At 43.9% G+C, this 25,255-nt stretch overlaps 1 protein-coding gene across 16 annotated transcripts in view; it reads left to right on the forward strand.

Moving 5' to 3' along the window:
• Positions 1-25,255, forward strand: part of r3hdm1 (R3H domain containing 1) — a 163,612-nt gene that overhangs the window by 77,316 nt on the left and 61,041 nt on the right. For 11 of the 16 annotated variants that reach the window (XM_085986613.1, XM_085986624.1, XM_085986614.1 and 8 more), the window contains 3 exons: positions 2,113-2,264; positions 4,330-4,431; positions 13,854-14,093. In XM_085986613.1, the coding sequence (XP_085842739.1) occupies positions 2,113-2,264; positions 4,330-4,431; positions 13,854-14,093 (494 nt within the window). The remainder of the gene's footprint in view (positions 1-2,112; positions 2,265-4,329; positions 4,432-13,853; positions 14,094-25,255) is intronic. The other 5 variants (XM_085986617.1, XM_085986620.1, XM_085986625.1 and 2 more) reach the window with 2 other exon arrangements.

Here is a 25,255-nt window from a genome sequence, read left to right on the forward strand (position 1 = left end):
TAAACCTGATTGCTAGTTAATATTTCTATTAAAACTCTTAGCTCTTACTGAATATTGACATGTGAAAGGGTTATTGTTTAATGTACAGCACTGTAATATAATGTAAGAATGCCTTCTGTTTTGCTCTTCAGCTAGTAATCCGGCATGTAAATTTTAACATATTGGTTATTATGCATTCTGAGATACAAGACAATAGCTTATTTTGACAAATCCAGACTGAAGTATGTCCTGTTCACTCATGGGCTTCTCTCTCTCATACTCAAGCACTCTGGTCTTCACTTTGTCTCTGTGTCTAGCATTCATGTGTACATCCAACTCTGTTCTGTCTTTCACCTAGAGAGTAGAAGTCTTTCATAAGATCACCGCTATAATCATAATGAAAGTTCCTTAATATTAACCTTCCTAGAATAATTTACTGAGCAGTGTTGAAAATCAGGTGCTCCAAAGGAATTGCTGATAATTTTGAAATGATATGGACTCAACAGGACATAACAGTCAACAACAACTTGCATTTAAAAAGAGCTTTTAATAGAAAAATGTGCCAAGGCATTTCACAGAAGCCTAATCAGACAGAAATATATGCCAAGAAGATATGAGGTTGTCAAAAGATTGGTCAAAGAGGTGGGTTTTAAGGAGAAGAGGTCGATGGAGAGGCTGGGGCATTTTGGGAGATAAATCTTGAGCATATGGCATATGCAGCTGAAGGCAAAGCTGCCAATAGTGGGGCAAAAGTGATGGGGAAGGGGGTAGCACAAAAGGCAAGAGTCAGAGGAACAGAGGTTTGGTGGAGGTGGTTGTAGGGCTGGTGGAAGTTAGAGATGTAGGGCCATGGATTTAAATACAAGGATGAAAATGTAAAATTTGAACCATTGGGTGACCGGGAGCCAATCGAGGTTAGCAAGAACAGGGGTGATGGGTGAGCGGGATTTGGTGTGGGACAGAATACAAGCAGCAGAGTTTCAGATGAGCTGAAGTTTATGGAGGTTGTAGAGAATGGGAAGTTGGCCAGGATAACATTGGAAGTAAGCGGTCATTGTAATGGAGAGTACATGGGGTCAGTAACTCAGTTTGGGGTTGAATAGGATGTGAGATTGCGATCACTCTGGTTCAGTCTGAGACAATTGCCAGGGAGGGGTTGGAATTGGTAACAAGGATACAGAACTTATAGCAAGGGCTATAGATAATGGCTTACAACACAGGAAATGGAGGGCTTGAAGGAGATAGAGGAGCGGTAAAGCTGGGTGTCTTCATGTGGAAGCTGACCCCTTGTCTGTAGATGATATTGCCAAGGGGCAGGATGTAACTGAAGAGAAGGAGGGCACCAAGAACATATCCTGAGGGTCTCCAGAGTTAATGGTGCAGGGGTGGAAAGAGAAGCTTTTGCCGGAGATGCTCTGACTGTGATCGGATGGTAAGAATGGAACCAAGCGAAGGCAATCCCACCGAGCTGGACAACAGAGGAAAGGTGTTCAAGGAGAATGGTATCGTTGACCGTGTCGGAGGCTGCAGAGAGGTTGAGTAGACAAGCGGGGATAATGCACCATGGTCAGAGACACAGAGAATAGGCTTGTTTGGTGGGAAAGGGTAAGAGGTGGAAGCATTAGATGCAGCTGAACAGATCATCTCCATCTTGGTGTTGAAACAGTCCATGAGTTCCTTGCACATGGACGTGAGGGTGGAGGGGCAGGGGGCGTTTAAGGAGACAGTTACTAGTGGAGGAAATAAGCTGGGGGTTATCTTTGCTCTCCAGGGTGATCCTGGAGTAGTGTGCAGTTTTAGTAAAAGAGAATGTGGCCCAATGGGGCTTTAGCCTTGGTATTCCTTGTTTACATAGTGCTAAGATCTGCCGCACACCCTTAAAGTAATTTTCCTCAGATTCTCCATGCTTGTGCTTCCTGACCCGTAAGTGTTCAGTTTTATTTTCCTCCTTTGCTTTCCACTGAAGGAAAGAAAATAAAAAGATATTAGGAGACTGAGCTGTCTAATGTCCTTTACTCTTAAACATGAATCAGTTGGATGCAGTTTCAAAATGCTTATTTTTTGTCTTATTTTATCAAATCTTTTGTTAAATGCCATTGACACTTAAATCATTTCCCCCCCCCCCCCCGACAGGACAGCCATTCATGAATCCAGATGGTACGGCAGTAGTGTATAATCCGCCCCCTGCCCAGCAGCCTGTGAGGAACCCTATGGCTGGCCCTGCACAGCAACCACCACCAACTATTCCACAGCAGCAGCAAGTACCAAATCACATCCTTTCTCAGGTTAGCTGATCATTGTTTAAAAGCTGAATTGTATGACAGGAAATTAGATTCCAGTGGTGATTAATAATTAGTCATATTGAGCTGAATCTTAATCTAGTTCTACATCTGTTGACTTTTATTTTGGTTAACCATGTTTAAGTTGAATGTTAAAAAATAATATTTGAATATCACTTCTGAAAAAAATTGAAGTATTAAAATTTATGTAGTCAACAAAAGCCAAGAAGTGATTTGACAGTTATAGATCATAATTACATAAGGATAAATATTAGACAACTGAATAGATAATTAAACTGAACATTCCATCACCTCTTACTTATAATATGGCTATCACCTGGGTGTGTGATTAGAAAGTGCCTAAGATACAAAACATAAATTTCAGCAAGATTCCACAGCAACACAGTTGGTTCTTGTTCTCCGTTGTGTTCTATTTAAAAATTTTCAGTGGGGTGGTGTATTGTTTAGGACAATATATTTTCTATTACGTCACATTTAAATGCTGAAATTGAGTAGTTTTCAGTTTTGGTTGAGCAGTTGCACGTATATCTGGGATTAAAATGGCATGTAATCATATATTTAACCATAGATGTTAGAAAATGAGCAGTAACAAATGTTAAGAGGTACAAATTAGAGATCTGGAATGCAAACATAAACCAGGTAGGTATGATTGCAGTGATAGGTATGTATAAAACAGGCTGGAATTGAGGATGGACAACAAAACAAAAGATCTCAGTTTATATTTGTCATTCAGTTAGGAACATTGGAATAGGAGTAGACCATTAAGCCCCTCAAGGCTGTTCCACCATTCAGTTAGATCATCGCTGATCTGTGTCTTATCCATATCACTTAATACCCTTGCCTGTCAAAAATATATCGATCTCAGTTTTGTAATATTCAATTGAGCCTCAACACCTCATTGGGGGAGAGGGTTCCAGATTTCCACTACCCTTCGTATGAACAGCCTAGCTCTAAGGTTACGGCCCCTTGTTCTGTTTACTCCCGCCAGAGGAAATATTTTCTCTGTATCTACCCTATCAACTCCTTTTAATAATCTTGAACACCTCAGTTCGATCACCCTTAATTTTCTATATGCAAGGGAATACAAACCAAGTCCACGCAACCTGTCCTCATAATTTAACCCTTATAGCCCAAATATCATTCTGGTGAATATGTGCTGCACCTCCCTCCAAGGCCAATATATCCTTCCTGAGATTTGGTGCCCAGAACTGAACATCGTACTCTTAATGGGGGTCTAACCAGAGCTTTATATAACTAACATAAACTGTATTTTGTACTTTTTCACTAGCTTTTAGTGATTTTTGGACTTGGACCCCTAAATCTCTCTGCTCCTCTACAGTTCTTAGCTTCTCACCATTTAGAAGACACTCTGATCTATCTTTCTTCGGTCCAAAGTTACTGACCTCATAATTCCCCACATTGAACTCCATCTGCCACAGTTTTGCCTGCTCACTCATCTATCAATGTCCCTTTGCAACTTTCTGCTCCCATCTACACTACTTACCTTACTGTGCTACCTAACTTAGTGTCGTCAGCAAACTTGGATATACGGCTCTATTCCTTCACCTAAGTCATTTATAGATATAGTGAAACGCTGCAGCCCCCGTACAGATCCCTGGGGGACACTGCTAGTCACATCCTGCCAATTGGGAGTACATACCCATTAGCCCTCTCCTACCTCCTAACCAATTCCCTACCAATTATTTACCTAGCCTCAGTCGCAACCTATTTTCATGTGTACATTCAATATACTGAAACTAGCATCTTAAAGTTAATTACAGGAAGGCATTTTGTAAACCAGGTGAGCCAAATTAGGCAGTATACTTAAAGGAATCATTTGAAATTCAAGTATTTGCTAGTTTGTAGCATAGAGGTGTTTACAATAACCATTAGTATATCAAAAGATGTATATTGACAGCTTCTTTTGTAAATTTGAAGAAAATTGGAATAATAAAACCTTGATGCATTTTTTTGTGATACTGCAAACCTTTTTGGGTTTTATGAGGCTAACGTTGCTAAATTAACTATGTGCAAACTATTGCTTCTTCAGCCAATTCGGGCTCTGCAGTCTTCTTCACAGCCTATCCAGTACTCTACGGTCTCTTACCCACCTCAACTCCTGCCAGTATCACCCACCCAGCAATACACTGTGGTATTGACACTCAATATTCTATTCTTATCTTTCTGAACATCTTTAGTTTGTAGACATTTAAATCTTTCTTTTCACTGCTGCTTGTTATTATTTATGCACTTTGCTATATGTTGCTCTTGATAGTTGACTGAATTTTTTTCAATGAGTTTCTTTATATAAAAGTTTATTCTTTAAAACAGTAGAAATTGTGTGTCTGCTACTAAAATATAGTTATGCCTATAAAGTTTAGAATCATTAAGGGCAAAACAAAGCCTTACCCACTTTCAAAGATCCAATTTTTGGTTTACAGATAAAACTGTAGAGATCTACATTTTAAAAGTGTGCTAAGCATTATTTAGGATAGTATCTTTTGTTCACAATAGCTACCGAAGTCTAGTTGCTAGATTCCTTTTACACTGAGGGTATCTAATGTCATAGTTTTGTCATCATATTGGCCCGTAATTTGCGGTCAGCGGCGAAGCAAAGACGTTTGCCTCTGGCCCCGAAGAAAGCTTCCCACAAAGATCTTGTGATCTCTGTGGCAAGACATTAGGCTTCTTCGACGTTCAGTTGAGATCAGTGGAATATAATGGGGAATTCCTAGCGTGAGCTGCTGTGACGTCAACAGATTGTCTAAGCAGCCAATCGCAATGCAGAATTCTCATAGACTGGCACCCAGGAAGTGAAGGAGCTCCTTTTATTCTAACTTTTTAAAAACGTTATAGAGAGCGAAACAAGGATTGGGGCATTCACCTGGGGAAAAGGTAAACCTGACATAAATATGAACAAACTTTTAAAAAATATAATTTTTTTTAAAGTTCCTTAAAAATTGAATTTTTTATTTATAAAAAAAAAAAGAAATTTGACCCTCCACACAATTAAAATGTGTTTTTCAGGGCCAAAACATTTGTTTAGTAGTCAATACATTGTTAAAACCCCAGTTACACTGAATCCAACAAGGTCTAACTTTTAACGGGGTATTTAATAGCGATATTACCACAGTTTTTGTCATTTTCACTGGTTTCCCTATTACAGTATTCTGGTTGCCATCTATGGGTGGGGACACAGCGCAGCCAGTGTCGGAGCAGTGAATGACTGACCGTAACTTCAGGATTTCCGTGTTAGGATGCGCATGCGCTAAATCCTGAAGTTGCGGTCAGTTTCAAACACTGTTCATTCGCTGTTTTTACCCACCGCAAATTCCGGGTCATTGGATTAAACACACGAAGAGGAAGATTTTTTTCAAGAGCAAAGTAGAGGTGCATTTTCAAAAAAATGTACTGGACATCTAGAATGCAAACCTAAACCTACAGGAAGTGATGTTAGAGGAATAATATATGGGATCTGTATCATTGGGAAGATGTGGTAAATCAAAGAGTTAGAGACCAGGCAAGGGAGAAAGGTATTAATATGGGAAATGATAAACAGACGTGACAGGAAGGGATAGAGAGTATAAATCTAAGATTAAATCCACAGATAAGGCTAGAAGTTACAAAAATAATAAACGGACAAAACTAAAGGCTCTGCACCTGAATGCATGTAGCATTCAAAACAAAACAGATGAACTGATAGTGCAAATAGAAATAAATAAATATGACCTGATAGCCATTACAGAAACATGGCTCCAGGATGACATAGATTGGGACCTGAATATTGAGGGTACATGACATTTAAAAAGGACAGGAAGCTAGGAAAAGGTTGAAAAGTGTCTCTGTTAATTAATGATGGTATTAGCACAATAGAGAGGAATGACCTAAGTTTAGGAAACCAGGATGTAGAAGCGGTTTGGGGAGAGATGAGAAATGATAAAGGTAAGAAGTCACTTGTGGGAGTGATGTACAGGCCCCTAACAGTAACCACACGGTAGGATGGAGTATAAAGGAAGAAATAATGGGAGCTTGTCAGAAAGGTACGGCAATAATCATGGGGGATTTTAATCTACACATAGACTGGAAAAATCAGATGGGCAAAGGTAGCCTAGATGAGGAGGTCATAGAATGTTTTCGGGATAGTTTCTTAGAACAGCACGTTCTGGAGTCAACCAGAGAGCAGGCTATACTAAACCTGGTATTGTGCAACGAGATAGGATTAATTAATGACCTCATAGTGAAGGCACCCCTAGGTAGCAGCAATCATAATATGATTGAATTTTACATTCAGTTTGAGGGAGAGAAGAGTGGGTCCAAGACTAGTATTTCAAACTTAAATAAGGGCAGTTATGAGGGCATGAAAGCAGAGCTAGCTAAAGTGAACTGACAAATTAGGTTAAGGGATAGGCCAATAGAGTTGCAGTGGCAGACATTTAAGGGGATATTTCAAAATACATGGAATTTTTCTTTATTGTTGGAATGTATATATTCTAAGGGGAGGACCCACCATCCATGGTTAACTAAAAAAGTTAAAGATTGTATCAGACTTAAAGAAAAAGCATATAATTACACAAAGATGGTTGGCTGGTCAGAAGATTGGACAGAATATAAAAAACAGCAAAGAATGACCAAAAGATTATTAAGGAGAGAAAAATTAGAGTACGAGAGAAAGCTAGCTAGAAATATAAAAACAGATAGTAAGAGTTTCTATAGATATTTTAAAAAGAGTTAACAAAGTGAGCGTTGGTCCTATAGAAAGTGAGTCTGGGGAATTAATAATGGAAAATAAGGAGATGGCATTTGAATTGAACAGGTACAGTATTTTGCATCGGTCTTCACCATAGAGGATACAAGTAACATCCCAGAAATAGCTGTAAATCAGGAAATGGAAGGGAGGGAGGAACTCAAGAAAATTATAATCACCAGGGAAGTGGTGGTGAGCAAATTGCTGGAGCTGCGGGCTGACAAGTCCCCGGGTCCTGATGGACTTCATCCTAGGGCCTTGAAAGAAGTGGCTAGCGAGATAGTTGATGCGTTGGTTTTAATTTTCCAAAATTCCCTAGATTCGGGAAGGTTCCATTAGATTGGAAAATAGCGAATGTAACTCCTTTATTCAAAAAGGGAGGGAGACAGAAAGCAGGAAACTATAGGCCAGTTAGCTTAACATCTGTCATAGGGAGGATGTTCGAAGCTATTATTAAAGATATTATAGCAGGGCACTTAGAAAAGTTCACGGTAATCAGGCAGAGTCAACATGGTTTTGTGAAAGGGAAATCATGTTTAACCAATTTATTGGAGTTCTTTGAGGAAGTAACATGTGCTGTGGATAAAGGGGAACCGGTGGATGTACTGTACTTAGATTTCCAGAAGGCATTTGATAAGGTGCCACATCAAAGATTATTGCTGAAAATAAAAGCTCATAGTGTAGGGGGTAACATATTGGCATGGATAGAAGATTGGCTAGCTAACAGGAAACAGTAGGCATAAATGGGTCATTTTCTGATTAGCAAGATGTAACGAGTGGTGTGCCACAGGGATCAGTGCTGGGGCCTCAACTTTTTACAATTTATATAAATGACTTGGATGAAGGGACCGAAGGTATGGTTGCTAAATTTGCTGATGACACAAAGATAGGTAGGAAAGTAAATTGTGAAGAGGACATCAGGAGGCTACAAAGGGATATAGATAGGTTAAGTGAGTGGGCAAAGATCTGGCAAATGGCGTATCATGTGGGAAAATGTGAAGTTGTCCATTTTGGCAGGAAGGGAAAAAAAAAGAAGCATATTATCTAAATGGTGAGAGATTGCAGAGCTATGTGATGCAGAGGGATCTGGGTGTCCTAGTGCATGAATCGCAAAAGATTACTATGCAGGTACAGCAAGTAATTAGGGAAGCCAATAGAATGTTATCGTTTATTGTGAGGGGAATTGAATACCAAAGTAGGGAGGTTATGCTTCAGTTATACAGGGCACTGGTGAGACCACATCTGGAGTACTGTGTACAGTATTGGTCTCCTTATTTAAGGAAGGATGTAAATGTGTTGGAAGCAGTTCAGAGAAGGTTTACTAGACTAATACCTGGAATGGGCGGGTTGTCTTATGAGGAAAGGTTGGACAAGCTAGGCTTGTATCTGCTGGAGTTTAGAAGAGTAAGAGATGACTTGATTGAAACATGTAAGATCCTGAGGTGTCTTGACAGGGTGGATGTGGAGAGGATGTTTCCTCTTGTGGGAGAATCTAGAACTAGGGGTCACTGTTTAAAAATAAGGGGTCGCCCATTTAAGACCGAGATGAGGAGAAATTTTTTCTCAGAGGGTCGTGAGTCTTTGGAACTCTCTTCCTCAGAGGGCAGTGGAAGCAGAGCCTTTGAATATTTTTAAGGCAGAGGTAGATAGATTCTTGATAAGCAAGGGGGTGAAAGGTTATCGGGGGTAGGCGGGAATGTGGTGTAACCAGATCAGCCGTGATCTTATTGAATGGCGGAGCAGGCTCGAGGGGCCGAGTGGCCTACTCCTGCTCCTAATTCGTATGTAAAGTAGTTTAGCATTTGATTCAATAATGCATTTTAGGGCCAGGATAATATTTCTAGATTTCTTATTGGTTTTCATTATTTTCTTAATATTCTTGTGTAAATTTGTAGCTGTGGCCCTTTAACTCTGCAAAACTGCAAGATGGGCATATTTGTCAATCATAAAGGACACACCTGAAAGTTTACAACTTGTAAAATGAGGTTAAGCAGGAAGGAAAATATTGGGGATTTATATTTTGTTGAGAGTACTGCTTTGATTGAGATACGTGCTTAAATTAGGATAGTAAGAAGGAAGACTAGTCAACGGCCTACGCATTGGTGCTAAAATTTAAAAGTAAAAACTCTGGTAAAAGTATAATAATCTTCTGTAAGAGGGGGGTATTTTGAACAAAATGTACTACCTCTACACTCTACCTCTTTTTTAATACTTTGAAAAGTACCTTAAACTATCTGACAGCAGAAGCTATTTTATTAATCGAAGTGTTTACGTTTATAATGAGAGCTTTAAAAAGGTTGCCCTTGGCTTAGTTTATTGCACATGAATTGCTTGAATGTAAACAGCTTTTGCTCACTGTACTTAAAGTAATTTATTTAAATACTTCTATTTAGATTTAACTTAAAACCAGTTTATGCTTCTAAGTAAAACTTGAAGCACATGCAATCTTTGTGTGTATATATCATGTATGTAAAAATTGTTTAATTTCATGGTTTTGTTTTTTGACTGTCTTTAATATCACAACACTTTATTAAAGGAGGATAATATTTATGTTTAATACAAATTAATAGTTCCCTATATGTATAATTTTAACAAAAATGAAGCAATACAGTCAATGGGAATGGTAGCATAGTGGTTACTGGACTAGTAATCCAAAGGCCTGGACTAATGATCTGGAGACGTGAGTTCAAATCCCACCACGGGGAATTTAAATTCAGTTAATTAAATAAATCTGGAATAAAAAGCTAATATAAGTAATGGTGACCATGAAACTATCGGATTGTCGTAAAAATCCATCTGGTTCACTAATGTCCTTTAGGGAAGGAAATCTGCCGTCCTTACCTGGTTTGGCCTATATGTGATTCCAGACCCACAGCAATGTGGTTCACTCTTAACTGCCCTCTGAAATGGCCTAGCAAGCCACTCAGTTGTAACTAACCACTACGAAAAACACTAATAAGAATAAAACCGGACGGATCACCCGGCATCAACCTAGATGCCGGCCCAGTCAACCCTGCAAAGTCCTCCCTACTAACATCTGGGACTTATGCCAAAATTGGGAGAGCTGCCCCGCAGACGAGTCAAGCAACAGCCTGACCTAGTCATACTCACAGAATCATACCTTTCAGCCAATGTCCCAGACTCCTCCATCACCATCCTTGGGTATGTCCTGTCCCACTGACAGAACAGACCCATCAGAGGTGGCGGCACAGTGGTATACAGTCTGTGGCCCTGGGAGTCCTCCCCCTGAAGTCTCATGGCTTCAGTTCAAGCATGGGCAAGGAAAGCTCCTGCTGATCACCACCTACCGCCCTCCCTCAGCTGATGAATCAGTACTCTTCAATGTTGAACACCACTTGGAAGAAGCACTGAGGGTAGCAAGGGAACAGAATGTACTCTGGTTGGGGGACTTTAATGTCCATCGCCAAGAGTGGCTCGGTATCACCACTGCTGACCGAGCTGGCCGAGTCCTGAAGGACATAGCTGCCAGACTGGGCCTGCGGCAGGTGGTGAGGGAACCAACACAAGGGAAAAACCTACTTGACCTCGTCCTCACCAATCTACATGTCACAGATGCATCTGTCCATGACCGCATTGGTAGCAGTGACTACTGCACAGTCCTCGTAGAGACGAAGTCCCGTCTTCACACTGGGGACACCCTTCATTGTGTTGTATGGCACTACCACCATGTTAAATGGGATAGATTCAGAACAGATCTAGCAGTTCAAAACTGGGCATTCATGAGGTGCTGTGGGCCATCAGCAGCAGCAGAATTGTAAACCACCACAATCTGTAACATCATGGCCTGGCATATCCCTCACTCTACCATTACCATCAAGCCAGGTTAAATAAGGAATGCAGAAGACCATGTTCAGCGAAGCACCAGGTGTACCTAAAAATGAGGTGCCAACCTGGGGAAGCTGCAACAAAGGACTACATGCAGGCTAAACAGCAGAAGCAATATGTTACAGATAGGGCTAAGTGATCCCACAATCAATGGATCAGATCAAACTCTGCAGTCCTGCCACATCCAGTCGTGAATTGTGGTGGACAATTAAACAGCTAACAGGAGGAGGAGGCTGCATGAATATCCCCATCCTCAATGATGGCAGAGAGCCCAGCACGCGAGCACAAAAGACCAGGCTAAAGCATTTGCAACCATCTTCAGCCAGAAGTCCCAAGTGAATGATCCATCTCTGCCTCCTCCTGAGGTCCCCACCATCACAAAAGCAAATCTTCAGCCAGTTCAATTCACACCACGTGATTGCAAGAAACAGCTTGCGCACTGGATACAGCAAAGGCTATGGACCCTGACAATATTCCGGCTGTCATGCTGAAGACTTGTGCTCCAGAACTAGCCGTGCCTCTAGCCAAGCTGTTCCAGTACAGCTACAACAATGGCATCTACCTGACAATGTGGAAAACTGCCCACGTATGTCCTGTCCACAAAAAGCAGGACAAATCCAATCCAGTCCATCAGTCTGCTCTCAATCATCAGCAAAGTGATGGATGGTGTCGTTGACAGTGCTATCAAGCGGCACTTACCAGTAACCAGCTCACCGATGCTCAATTTGGGTTCTGCCAGGATCACTAGGCTCCAGACCTCATTACAGCCTTGGTCCAGAGGTGAGAGTGACTGCCCTTGACATCAAGGCAGCATTTGACCGAGTATGGCATCATGGAGCCCAGTAAAATTGAAGTCGATGAGAATCGGGGGGAAAATTCTCTACTGGCTGGAGTCGTACCTCGCACAAAGGAAGATGGTTGTGATTGTTGGAGGTCAATCATCTCAGTCCCAGGACATAGCTGCAGGAGTTCCTCAGGGCCGTGCCCAACCATCTTCAGTTGCTTCACCAATGACCTTTCCTCCATTATAAGGCCAGAAGTGGGGATGTTCGCTGATGATTGAACAGTGTTCAGTTCCATTCGCAACTCCTCGGAAAATGAAGTAGTCCATGCCCGACTGCAGCAAGACCTGGGCGACATTCAGGCTTGGGCTGATAAGTAGCAAGTAACATTGGCGCCACACAAGTGCCAGGCAATGTCTGTCTCCAAGGAGCGAGAGTCTCCACCTCCCCATGACATTCAACGGCATTACCATCGCCAAATCCCCCACCATCAACATCATTGACCAGAAACTTAACTGGACCAGCCACATAAATACTGTGGCAACAAGAGCGGGTCAGAGGCTGGGTATTCTGCGACGAGTGTCACCTCCTGACTCCCCAAAGCCTTTCTACCATCTACAAGGCACAAGTTAGGAGTGTGATGGAATACTCTCCAGTTGCCTGGATGAGTGCAGCTCCAACAGCACTCAAGAAGGTCGACACCATCCAGGACAAAGCAGCCCGCTTGATTGGCACCCCATCCACCACCGGCGCACCGTGACTGCAGTGTATACCATCAGCAAGATGCACTGCAGCAGCTCGCCAAGGCTTCTTCGGCAGCACCTCCCAAATCCACAAACTCTTCCACCTAGAAGGACAAGGGCAGCAGGCACATGGGAACACCATCACCTGCAAGTTCCCCTCCAAGTTACACACTATCCTGACTTGGAAATATATAGGCATTCCTTCATCGTTGCTGGATCAAAATCTTGGAGCTCCCTCCCTAACAGCACTGTGGGAGTGCCTTCACCACACAGACTGCAGCGGGTCAAGAGGCGGTTCACCACCACCTTCTCAAGGGCAATTAGGGATGGGCAATAAATGCTGGCCTTGCCAGCAAAGCCCACATCCCAGAACAATTTTTTTTTAACTTTCTGGAAACTGTTGTCTTTTGAAGAATCTTCCTTCCATTGGAGCAGTGTTCTATTGATGCAGATTATAGATGTGTCCAAGAGTGTCTCCACAGACTAAGCTAGAAACCAGTGCTTTAAAACAACCTCAATGCAGATCCTTGTATTGAGGCGTTCACTTCATATTTCTTTTTAACTTCAAAGATTGAGGGAATACTTTGTTAAATGTACACTTGACACCTTTCCCTCTCGTTAATGGGAAAAAATGATCAAATATGAGGTGCAGATTACAAAGAAATCTACTTTACTGACTTAGTCGTTACACTGATGACCTTCATGCTAGAGTTCAACAAATAACGTAGTTGGGTTGAAACATAAATATGCTATGTAAAATTTGCATTATTGACGATGGGGTTTTTTTTTTAAAGCCCAATCATTACATTTGTCAGAAGACAGTCTGTGTAAATATCTACTTTAAGGGACTTGCTATCAAAAATCAATCTAATAGAGCAGAGTGCTACAAAATGCTGATGTTGCTTCATATGTAACTTTCGATTAACCGGCCACTAAATAACCGGAAATGTCGGTTAACCGGCAAAATTCAGGAGTCGGTTCAGATAACTTTTTTTTTTACTTTTAGTTACTTTTTTTTACTCATTTCTGGCTGTGCAAGCGTCTAACTGAAGCTGTTGCTAAGCTACAGAGACGCTTGCAAGCTGTGCTGATTGTTTTGAAGCTGTAGGATTTGTTGCTTTAGACGGAGCGCTGAGCTCCGTATCTTTTAACTATAGCGCTCGATTCTCTGGCATTGTTGATAGACCGGCACCAGCTCGGTCCCATCTGTGCCGGATACCAGAAAGTTACCTGTATCACGAATATATCATGTTTCTCACCCATAATTCCTTATATGGTGAGTTTTCAATCTTAATTGCTGTTAAATGGAAAGGGTAGGTGATTTCCTTGCCATTAAATTAGACCTTTTTTCAGGAAGGCTTGATAGATATTTGCATGCCTTTTGGCTTATAGAATGAGAGGGAAATCCATAATTATTCATACAGTCCTATTTTAATCAGAATTTTTATTTTCCATGCAGCAAGAAAGTCTTGGGGCCCAGTTTAGCCAGATGAGTCTTGGCCGTCAACCATCTGCTGAAGCTCCAGATACCCACACTGCCATATTCCCATCATCTGTAGTGCTTCAGCCACAACAGCAGCCTGGATTTATCATGGCATCTCCAGGACAGCCCCTTCCTACTTCTAGCTATTCTGCCTCTGGTCCATCAGTTAATCAACAGGTGCTTCAACAACAGGGATACGTACAGCCTATTCAACAGGTAAAAATAATGATGGGCAGCATACTTGTTTTTCAGTTATCCTCCTTTCTCACTTTAATGGTAATTTTCTCATGTATGCTGGAGTCCTTCACACACATCTCCAACATTCAATGTTGGCTTCTTAAGCATCTCTCTCAGCTGCCACTCTCCCCTGCACATCCTTAATTGATGGTTAAGAAGTGGCTCCCAACTGCTTCCTCTTTCATTGTCTCTGCTCCCAGTATACATCTATCAGTTAATTACCTTACAGACCCCTTCACGGACCCAGTTTGGGAACTACTGATTTATGCTGCTTTTGAAAGAATAAATGGCACTCTGTCAGGGGAAGGATCTCACCGTTTAGTACTACCTCAGGTAATCCAGCTAAGACACAGAGCTTATAGTGTAATGACCCCAGTAATGTTCCTGAATACCAACTTCATGCTGCACCCATGGAACATTTCCACGTGGTACACCTGTTGTCATACCCCTCTTTGTGTAATTGCTAATTTTGTGTCAAATTCTGAGCAGTTTTGTGCAGCAGCCTTGTGTTCACCAGGTATGAGATTTATACCGCCCAAAACACTTCACTTTGAACTCGTTTGGGTATTAGAGCAAGAAATTCCATCCCATCAAACATGTTATATTACTTAGTAACAACAGAAAATGCTGGAAAAACTCAGCCGGTCAGGCAACATCCGTGGAGAGAAATTTGAGTTGACGTTTCGGGTCAAAACCCTTTTTCAAAACTGGAAAGAAAATAGATCGAAGGCAGGGCTGCGATCGAACAAAAGAAGTAAAAGAGACAATAAAAGGCATTCGAAACCAGATGAGATGGTAATTGGCCGGTGGAGACAAAAGGCAGCTGAGATTAGGTGTGAAGTGTACTGGCAGGATAAGAGACAGCTGCCAGGTGGGAGAGAGAAACAAAAAGGAAAGCGGGGGGGTGGGGGTGAAGGAAAACCCAAAACAAAGGGGTGGAAAAAATTATAAGTAAAAAAGTAATAGGGGCCGAGGTTATGATCTGAAATTGTTGAACTCGATATCGAGTCCGGAAGGCTGCAAAGTGCCTAATCGAAAGATGAGGTGCTGTTCCTCGAGTTTACGTCGAGCTTCCGTGGAACAATACAAGAGGCCAAGGACGGTGAGGTCCGAGTGGGAATGGAGCGGTGAATTAAAATGACAGGCGACCGGAAGCTCGGGGTCACCCTTACGGACTGAACGGAGGTGTTCCGCAAAGCGGTCACCCAATCTGCGTTTGGTCTCCCCAATGTAGAGGAGACCGCATCGTGAGCAGCGAATACAGTATACTAGATTGCAAAAAGTACAAGTAAATCGCTGTTTCACCTGGAAGGGGTGTTTGGGGCTGTTGTGTATGTAATATGTGTGCTACTTTGAACCTATGGACAGGACTGCACTACTTGTTGGGCGTAGTGATACGCAGTACCACTCCTGGCCATAGGGGTATAAATAGTACTGTGGGTACTGATTCCCCTCAGTTCCCGCCTGTGGGCATGAAGTAAAGACCTATGTGCAGTCCCTACCTCCAACCAGTAAAGGCCTGTTTGAGTTATACGTTTAAGTCTTTGTGTTAATTGTTCAATACAATACACATACTTAACACTGGCGACGAGTCAGGCTCTTACCCTGCGGCAGTTATTCCAGGCGGCTTCGTCCAAAGACAGGACGTTGAAGAGAGGTTTCAATCCTCAACACCCCACTCAAAACTGAAGGGCAGCAGAAATCCTGACAGCTTCCAGCGACTGGAACAGACAGGCATTAGGACCCTGAAGCCTCCATCAGCTTGTGAACCGGAGTAAAGACAGGACTGGGGAAGAGAGAGAGGTAGGGCGATAGCGATCGGCAGATAAGGGCCGGGCCGCTTTGAAGTGAGGGGCGCAGCCGGGCCAGCGATCGGGACCAAAGATAAGAGCCGCACTCGGACTGAAAGGCGCGGCGGCTGCAGAAGCTCAAGGTGCGAGAGTCGCGGTGCACAGCGCGGGCTATCGATCGCGGCGAAGATAAGGGCCGCACTCGAGGGCTGAAGGGAGACGGCGTCGGGGGACGGGTGAAGACCGCCAAGCGCGGGAAAACCGCCATTTTGTGGGCGGAGGACGACGGCAAGAGCGGGAAGCCGCCATCTTTGATAACAAGTAAAGAAAATAAAATCTGAGAAATTGCAAATCTACAATGCCTAAACACGGGAATATTAGCACCTTTGATAGTGACCTCGAAGATTGGGCCATATATGTTGAAAGAGTAAAAAATTATTGTAAGGCCAATAAAATTCGTGACCAAGATAAAGCTCTAACATTATTAAATTTAATGGGTGCGAAGACGTACGGGCAATTGCAACACCTGTTATCACCAGATGAACCGGCGGATAAGACGTTCGATGAGATTGTTACTGTCCTGAAAGATCATCTAAACCCCACGCCGCTGATGCTAGCGGAACGATTTAAATTTTACGACAGAAGGCAGCTACAGCATGAAAGTAATGCTGATTATTTGCTGGAATTGCGTAAATTAGCGAAATATTGCCAGTTTCGAACGGGCCTGACAGATGCACTACGAGACAAATTTGTGTGTGGTTTATTTAAACAGGATACACAAAAGCGACTGCTCGAGGAGAATGAGCTGACGCTTGAGAAGGCGGTCACTATGGCAGCAGCACACGAAGCCGCAGCGAGAGGCACGGCAGTAATGCAGCTACGGTCACCGGAGCTCAGTGCACACAAATTGGGTGTGAGTTCTGGCAAATGTTATCGTTGTGGAAAGACAACGCATGATCAGAACCAGTGTTGGTTTAAAAACCAAGAATGTAGAACTTGTGGTAGGCTTGGACATATAGCTAGAGTATGCAGGTCAGGGAAGAAGACCAGCAACAAGAAGTCACCGCAAGGGAAATACGCAAAGGTACACAAGGTGGCCGAACAGGAGTCCGATTCAGACGCTAGCAGTAATGAACTGGCTAGCTTAAGCTGTAATGAACTGGCTAGCTTAAGAGTACTCAACGCTGGTAAGGGTGCAGACCTCCAGACAATTTGGGTCACTCTTCAGATAGAAGGAGTCCAAGTAAAACTGGAATTGGACACTGGATCGGCATTGACGGTCATAAATAAGAAAGATTACGGAAAGTTATTCCAACATATTCCCCTACAGGATACGGGGATTATATTGAAAACATACACGGGGCAAAGAGTGTACCCCATCGGGAAAATAGAGGTTGCAGTGGCCCACAAGGGCGAAGACAGTCAAATAATGGACTTATATGTGATATCTGAAGGAGGTCCTCCACTACTAGGACGGGAGTGGATTAGGAAAATGAATATGGACTGGCATTTCCTACAAACAATAACGAGTGAGAACTCGGTGAAGATAGTCGGCCCAGACTCTGGAACGGATAATGGTAAGCCCAACTCAGGTGCAAAAGACAAAGTTTCAGCACAGAATTCCACTGAGCAACAACAACATAGTTTAACTGTGGATTCTGAGTCTGGCAAGTCTACTGATGTGCCCATTTCTGAGGGACACCGGGCTCGAACTCAACTCCATTTCAAACTACAACAGCAATTAGAACAAATGCTTCGCCGTTTTGAGCAAGAGTTGAATGCAACGAAAGAGTTCTTTGATATAGAGTTGGAGAATCTGGAAAGACAACAGAAGCAGCTGATGGAGAAAATGGAGCAGGAGCACACAAAACGTCTGATGTCAGAGGAGTTAACGGTCAGCCAACTCCTGCATATGCTGAAGGACAGGACTCTGAAATGGGAAAAACTTGAACACGAACTTCAATATTGAAACGAAAGGGGTTCGGAGCTCTCAAAGGTTATTGGAAGAGCTGAGGTGGCAACACAGACTGAGATGATTGCAACAGAGCAGCCCTTGGATGCCAAAAGTACGCTGACTCACGTCAACGTAGAACAACAGACCGCTGAAACAGCTGCTCCGGTAGAGGGATTGCATAGTCCGATCAATCAATCTCCAAAGGAAGTTGAAGTATTAAAATCACAAATGAGGTCACTAGTAAACGACTTGCTGAAAGCCCAGAAAAAGCTGGATGCAGAGGTACACATGAAGAAGTCTCTTCAGGAAAGATGTCTGGATTTGGAACAAGAGCTGGCTAACGTCCAGCTAGGTATGGAGGAAATAGACTACCCTCTCACTGGTCTAGCTCAGGACGACACCGAATATTACGATGTCCTGTCCTGCCCAGCTTGTAACTTCGACTCCCAAAGTGCAGAAATCATGGAGGAGCACCAAAAGTCTACGGAACATCGGGAGAAGCTGGCTCTACGACGGAAACAGGAGGAAGAGAAGGAGGAACTGCGCATGCAGCTGGCAGCTGTGGCAGCTGACAATGGAGCCCAGAGAGTCTCCAAGAAGCAGAAAAGGAAAAGTAAAAACAGAAGATGACCCATCTGAACCATTATCACCTCTACCAGATCACACACGTGGTCCCTCCGAACGGAGCCAATTCAGTTCGGAAGTTCAAACTGTTAAATCCATGGAAGGACTATTGAATGAGTCACTCTAGCAACGTGAACCGACTACACCACAGAGATTGAATCTGTGAACTGTTTTTGACATGAAGTTATCTATGTATCTATGTTATTCTGTTATGTAAACCTGAAGTTATATATGTATATATGTTATTACGTTATGTTAAATGGGGAGATGACTGTAAAGCTAGGAAGGGAGGAATGTTGTGTATGTAATATGTGTGCTACTTTGAACCTATGGACAGGACTGCACTACTTGTTGGGCGTAGTGATACGCAGTACCACTCCTGGCCATAGGGGTATAAATAGTACTGTGGGTACTGATTCCCCTCAGTTCCCGCCTGTGGGCATGAAGTAAAGACCTATGTGCAGTCCCTACCTCCAACCAGTAAAGGCCTGTTTGAGTTATACGTTTAAGTCTTTGTGTTAATTGTTCAATACAATACACATACTTAACAGGGGCCCTGGACAGTGGGAACAGGGGAGGTATAGGGGCAGGTGTTACATCTCCTGCGCTTGCACGGGAAGGTGCCAGGCGAAGGGGAAGGGCTGTTTGGGGTGATAGAGGAACATAAGAACATAAGAAATAGGAGCAGGAGTAGGCCAATCGGCCCCTCGAGCCTGCTCCGCCATTCAATAAGATCATGGCTGATCTGATCCTAACCGCCAATCTACTATCACCATCTCCTGAATCAAACCGAATTAGACACACGAAATAGGAGCAGGATCAGGCTACACGGCCCCTGGGCCCGCTCCGCTACCCACAGGGCCATGTCCGATCCGAACCTAGACTCATGTCCAAATTCCTGCCCCGCTCCCTGTAACCCTTAATTCCCTTTTACTTCTAGGAAACTGTCTATTTCTGTTTTAAATTTATGTAATGATGCAGCTTCTACCGCTTTTTGGGGCAGCATATTCCATGGACCTACCATCCTCTGAGTGAAGTAGTTCCTCCTCATCTCAGTTTCGAAAGAGCAGCCCCTTATTCTAAGACTATGCCCCCTAGTTCTAGTTTCACCCATCATCGGGAACATCCTCCCCGCATCCACCCGATCCAACCCCTTCACAATCTTATATGTTTCAGTAAGATCGCCTCTCATTCTTCTGAACTCCAATGAGTAGAGTCCCAATCTACTCAACCTCTCCTCATATGTCCATCCCCGGGATTAACCGAGTGAACCTTCTTTGTACTGACTCGAGAGCAAGTATGTCTTTTCTTAAGTATGGACACCAAAACTGTATGCAGTATTCCAGGTGTGGTCTCACCAATACCTTGTACAACTGAAGCAATACCTCCCTATTTTTATATTCTATCCCCCTAGCAATGAAAGCCAACATTCCATTGGCCTTCTTAATCACTTGCTGCACCTGCATACTAACCTTTTGAGTTTCGTGCACCAGGACCCCCAGATCCCTTTGTACTTCAGTACTTTCCAGTTTCTTGCCATTAAGATAATAACTTGCTCTATGATTTTTCCTGCCAAAGTGCATAACCTCACACTTTCCAGTATTGTATTCCATCTGCCAAATCTCTGCCCACTTACTTAGCCTGTCTATGTCCCCTTGCAGGCTTTTTATGTCCTCCTCACTCACAACTTTCCCTCCCATCTTAGTATCATCTGCAAACTTTGATCTGTTACACTCAGTCCCCTCCTCCAAATCGTTAATATAGATTGTAAAGAGTTGGGGACCCAGCACTGACCCCTGCGGAACACCACTAGTTACTGATTGCCAGCCTGAGAATGAACCATTTATCCCAACTCTCTGCCTTCTGTTAGATAGCCAATCCTCTATCCATGCCAGAATATTACCCCCAATCCCGTGATTTTTTATCTTAAGCAATAATCTTTTGTGTGGCACCTTGTCAAATGCCTTTTGGAAGTCTAAATACACTACGTCCACTGGTTCTCCTTTATCCACCCTATATGTTACTTCCTCAAAGAACTCCAGCAAATTTGTCAAACATGACTTCCCCTTCATAAAACCATGCTGACTTTGTCCTATTAAATTATGATTATCCAAATGTCCTGTTACTGTCTCCTTAATAATGGACTCCAAAATTTTACCTACCACAGATGCTAGGCTAACCGGTCTATAGTTTCCAGCCTTCTGTCTACTGCCCTTTTTAAATAAGGGTGTTACATTAGCAGTTTTCCAGTCTGCCGGGACCTTTGCTGAGTCCAGGGAGTTTTGGAAAATTATTACCAATGCATCCACAATCCCTACCGCCACTTCCCTCAAGTCCCTAGGATGTAAGCCATCAGGTCCAGGTGATTTATCCGCCTTGAATCCCATTATTTTACCGAGTACCACTTCCTTAGTGATTTTGATCGTGTTTAGCTCCTCAGCCCCCCCCCCCTTTAGCCCCCTGTTTATCCAGTGTTGGGATATTCTTAGTGTCTTCTACTGTAAAGACTGATATAAAATATTCATTCAGTGTTTTTGCCATCTCCATATTTCCCACCATTAATTTCCTGGTCTCATCCTCTAAGGGACCAACATTTACTTTAGCCACCCTTTTTCTTTTTATATAACTATAAAAACTCTTACTATCTGTTTTTATATTTTTTGCTAATTTACTTTCATAATCTATCTTCCCTTTCTTAATCAATCTTTTTGTTATTTTTTGCTGTCTTTTAAAGTTTTCCCAATCCTCTATCCTCCCACTAGATTTGGCTACCTTATATGCCCTTGTTTTTAGTCGAATACTATCCTTAATTTCTTTACTTAGCCACGGATGGCTGTCTTTTCTTTTACACCCTTTTCTTCTCAGTGGAATATTTTTTTTTTGGAAGTTGTAAAATAACTCCTTAAATGTACACCACTGATCATGTATCGTCTTACCCTTTAATCTATTTTCCCAATCCACTCTACTCAATTCCGCTCTCATACCTTCATAGTCTCCTTTATTCAAGCTTAGCACGCTTGTTTGAGATCCAACCTTCTCACCCTCTAATTGAATATGGAATTCAACCATGTTATGGTCACTCATTCCAAGGGGATCCTTTACTAGGACATTTTTAATTAATCCTGTCTCGTTACACAGGACCAGATCTAAGGTTGCTTGCCCCCTGGTCGGTTCAGTTACATACTGTTCAAGAAACCCATCCCTAATACACTCAATGAACTCATCCTCAAGGCAGCCCTGCCCAATTTGATTTGTCCAATTAATATGATGGTTAAAATCCCTCATAATTATAGATGTTCCCTTATTACAAGCCTCAACTATTTCCTGATTGATACTCCGTCCAACAGAGTTGCAACTGTTCGGAGGCCTATAGACTACGCCCACTAGTGTTTTTTTTCCCCTTATTATTCCTTATCTCCACCCAAACTGTTTCATTATCCTGATCTTTTTGACCCAATATCATTTCTCTGTATTACAGTGATTCCTTCCTTTATTAACATAGCCACCCCACCTCCCCTTCCTTCCTGCCTGTCCTTCCTGATCGTTAAATAACCTGGTATGTTTAATTCCCAGGCATTGTCACCCTGCAGCCATGTTTCTGTAATGGCCACAAGATCATACCCATATGTAGTTATTTGTGCCATTTAACTCGTCTATTTTGTTACGAATGCTACGTACATTCAGATAGAGAACTTTCAAAGATGTTTTGTGACACTTAGTTCCTGCTTTTGCCCTTTTTATTACTTTACCTTTTACTCCATACCTTCTGCCCCTTCCTGACACGCTCTGGTTTTTAATTTCCCCACTGCTACCTAAGTCTATTACCTTCTCTGTTGTCATTTTTATTATTTGCTCTCTAGGAACCTCCCCCCCCCCCCCCCCCCCACTAGTTAGTTTAAAGCCCTCTCTGCAGCCCTAGTTATATGATCCGCCAGGACTCTAGTCCCAGCACTGGCCAAGTGAAGCCCGTCCCAACGGAACAGCTCCCTCCTGCCCCAGTACTGGTGCCAGTGTCCCAGGAAGCAAAACCCATTTCCCCCACACCAGTCTTTGAGCCACGCATTTAACTCTCTAATTTTATTTGTCCTAGCCAAATTCGCTCGTGGCTCAGTTAATAATCCAGAGATTATTACCCTTGAGGTTCTGTTTTTTAATTTGACCCCTAGCTGCTCATACTCCTTTAACAGAACCGGCTTCCTAGTCCTATCTACGTCGTTTGTACCAACATGGATCACGACAACTGAATCCACCCCCTCCCACTGCAAGTTTCTTTCCAGCCCAGAGGACTAGGGTGTCTCGGAGGGAGCGGTCCCTACGGAATGCTGAAAGGGGAGGGGAGGGAAAGATACGTTTGGTGGTGGGATCACTTTGGAGGTAGCGGAAATGGCGGAGGATGATCCGTTGAATGTGGAGGCTGGTGGGGTGAAAGATGAGGACAAGGGGAACCCTATCGTGGTTCCGGGAGGGAGGGGCAGGGGTGAGGGCAGAAGTGCGGGAGATAGAACGGACACGGTCGAGGGCCGTGTTAACATAGAAGATAGGAGCAGGAGTAGGCCATTCGGCCCTTCGAGCCTGCTCCACCATTCAATGAGATCATGGCTGATCATCCAAATTCAGTACCCTGTCTCTGCCTTCTCCCCATATCCCTTGATCCCTTTAGCCTCAAGAAATATATCCAAATCTTGAATATACTTTAATGAACTGGCCTCCACCACCCTCTGTGGCAGAGAATTCCACAGGTTCACCACTCTCTGGGTGAAGAAATTCCTCCTCATTTCAGTCCTAAATGGCTTACCCCTTATCCTTGGACTATGACCCCTGGTTCTGGACTCCCCGGCCATCAGAAACATCCTTCCTGCATCTAGTCTGTCCAGGCCTGACAGAATTTTATAGGTTTCGATGGTAGAGGGGAATCCTCGGTTGCGGAAAAAGGAGGACATGTCGGAAGCACTGGTGTGGAAGGTAGCATCGTCGGAGCAGATACGGCGGAGACGGAGAAACTGGGAGAATGGAATAGAGTCCTTACAGGAGGCGGGGTGGGAGGAAGTGTAGTCCAGGTAGCTGTGGGAGTCAGCGGGCTTGTAGTGAATATTGGTCGATAACCTATCCCCAGAGATGGAGACGGAGAAGTCGAGGAAGGGAAGAGAAGAGTCAGAGATGGACCATGTGAAGGTGAGGGAAGGGTGGAAATTGGAGGCAAAGTGAATGAAATTGTCTCGTTCAGGGCGAGAGCGGGAAACGGCACCGGTACAGTCATCAATGTATCGGAAAAAGAGGTGAGGGAGGGGACCGAGTAGGACTGGAACAAAGATTGTTCGACATATCCCACGAAAAGGCAGGCATAGCTAGGACCCATGCGGGTACCCATAGCAACACCTTTGATTTGGAGGAAATGAGTGGAGTTAAAGGAGAAGTTATTCAATGTGAGAACAAGTTCAGCCAGGCGGAGGAGGGTGCTGGTGGATGGGGACTGGACGGGCCTCTCCAAGGAAGAAGCGGAGCGCCCTCAGGCCATCCTGGTGGGGGATGGAGGTGTAGAGGGATTGTACGTCCATGGTGAAAAGGAAGCGGTTGGGGCCAAGAAACTGGAAGCTGTTAAAGTGGCGGAGGGCGTCCGAAGAGTTGCGGATGTAGGTGGGAAGAGACTGGACAAGGGGAGAAAAGATAGAGTCGAGATAGGAAGAGAGAAGTTCCGTGGGGCAAGAACAGGCGGAAACGATGGGTCTACCAGGGCAGTCCTGTTTGGACTACACTTCCTCCCACCCTGCCTCCTGTAAGGACTCTATTCCATTCTCCCAGTTTCTCCGTCTCCGCTGTATCTGCTCCGACGATGCCACCTTCCACACCAGTGCTTCCGACATGTCTTCCTTTTTCCGCAACCGAGGATTCCCCTCTACCGTGGTTAACACGGCCCTCGACCGTGTCCGTTTTATCTCCCGCACTTCTGCCCTCACCCCTGCCCCTCCCTCCCGGAACCACAATAGGGTTCCCCTTGTCCTCACCTTTCACCCCACCAGTCTCCACATTCAACGGATCATCCTCCGCCATTTCCGCTACCTCCAATGTGATCCCACCACCAAACGTATCTTTCCCTCCCCTCCCCTTTCAGCATTCCGTAAGGACCGCTCCCTCCAAGACACCCTAGTCCACTCCTCTATCACCCCAAACAGCCCTTCCCCTTCGCCTGGCACCTTCCCGTGCAAGCGCAGGAGATGTAACACCTGCCCCTATACCTCCCCCGTTCCCACTGTCCAGGGCCCCAAACACCCCTTCCAGGTGAAACAGCGATTTACTTGTACTTCTTGCAATCTAGTATACTGTATTCGCTGCTCACGATGCGGTCTCCTCTACATTGGGGAGACCAAATGCAGATTGGGTGACCGCTTTGCGGAACACCTCCGTTCAGTCCGTAAGGGTGACCCCGAGCTTCCGGTCGCCTGTCATTTTAATTCACCACTCCATTCCCACTCGGACCTCACCGTCCTTGGCCTCTTGTATTGTTCCACGGAAGCTCGACGTAAACTCGAGGAACAGCACCTCATCTTTCGATTAGGCACTTTGCAGCCTTCCGGACTCGATATCGAGTTCAACAATTTCAGATCATAACCTCGGCCCCTATTACTTTTTTACTTATTTTTTCCACCCCTTTGTTTTGGGTTTTCCTTCACCCCCCCCACCCCCCCCCGCTTTCCTTTTTGTTTCTCTCTCCCACCTGGCAGCTGTCTCTTATCCTGCCAGTACACTTCACACCTAATCTCAGCTGCCTTTTGTCT

This window comes from Somniosus microcephalus, chromosome 4 (genome assembly GCF_052327205.1).
Source record: "Somniosus microcephalus isolate GS21.2 chromosome 4, FLI_Smic_1.0, whole genome shotgun sequence".
NCBI lineage: Eukaryota > Metazoa > Chordata > Chondrichthyes > Squaliformes > Somniosidae > Somniosus > Somniosus microcephalus.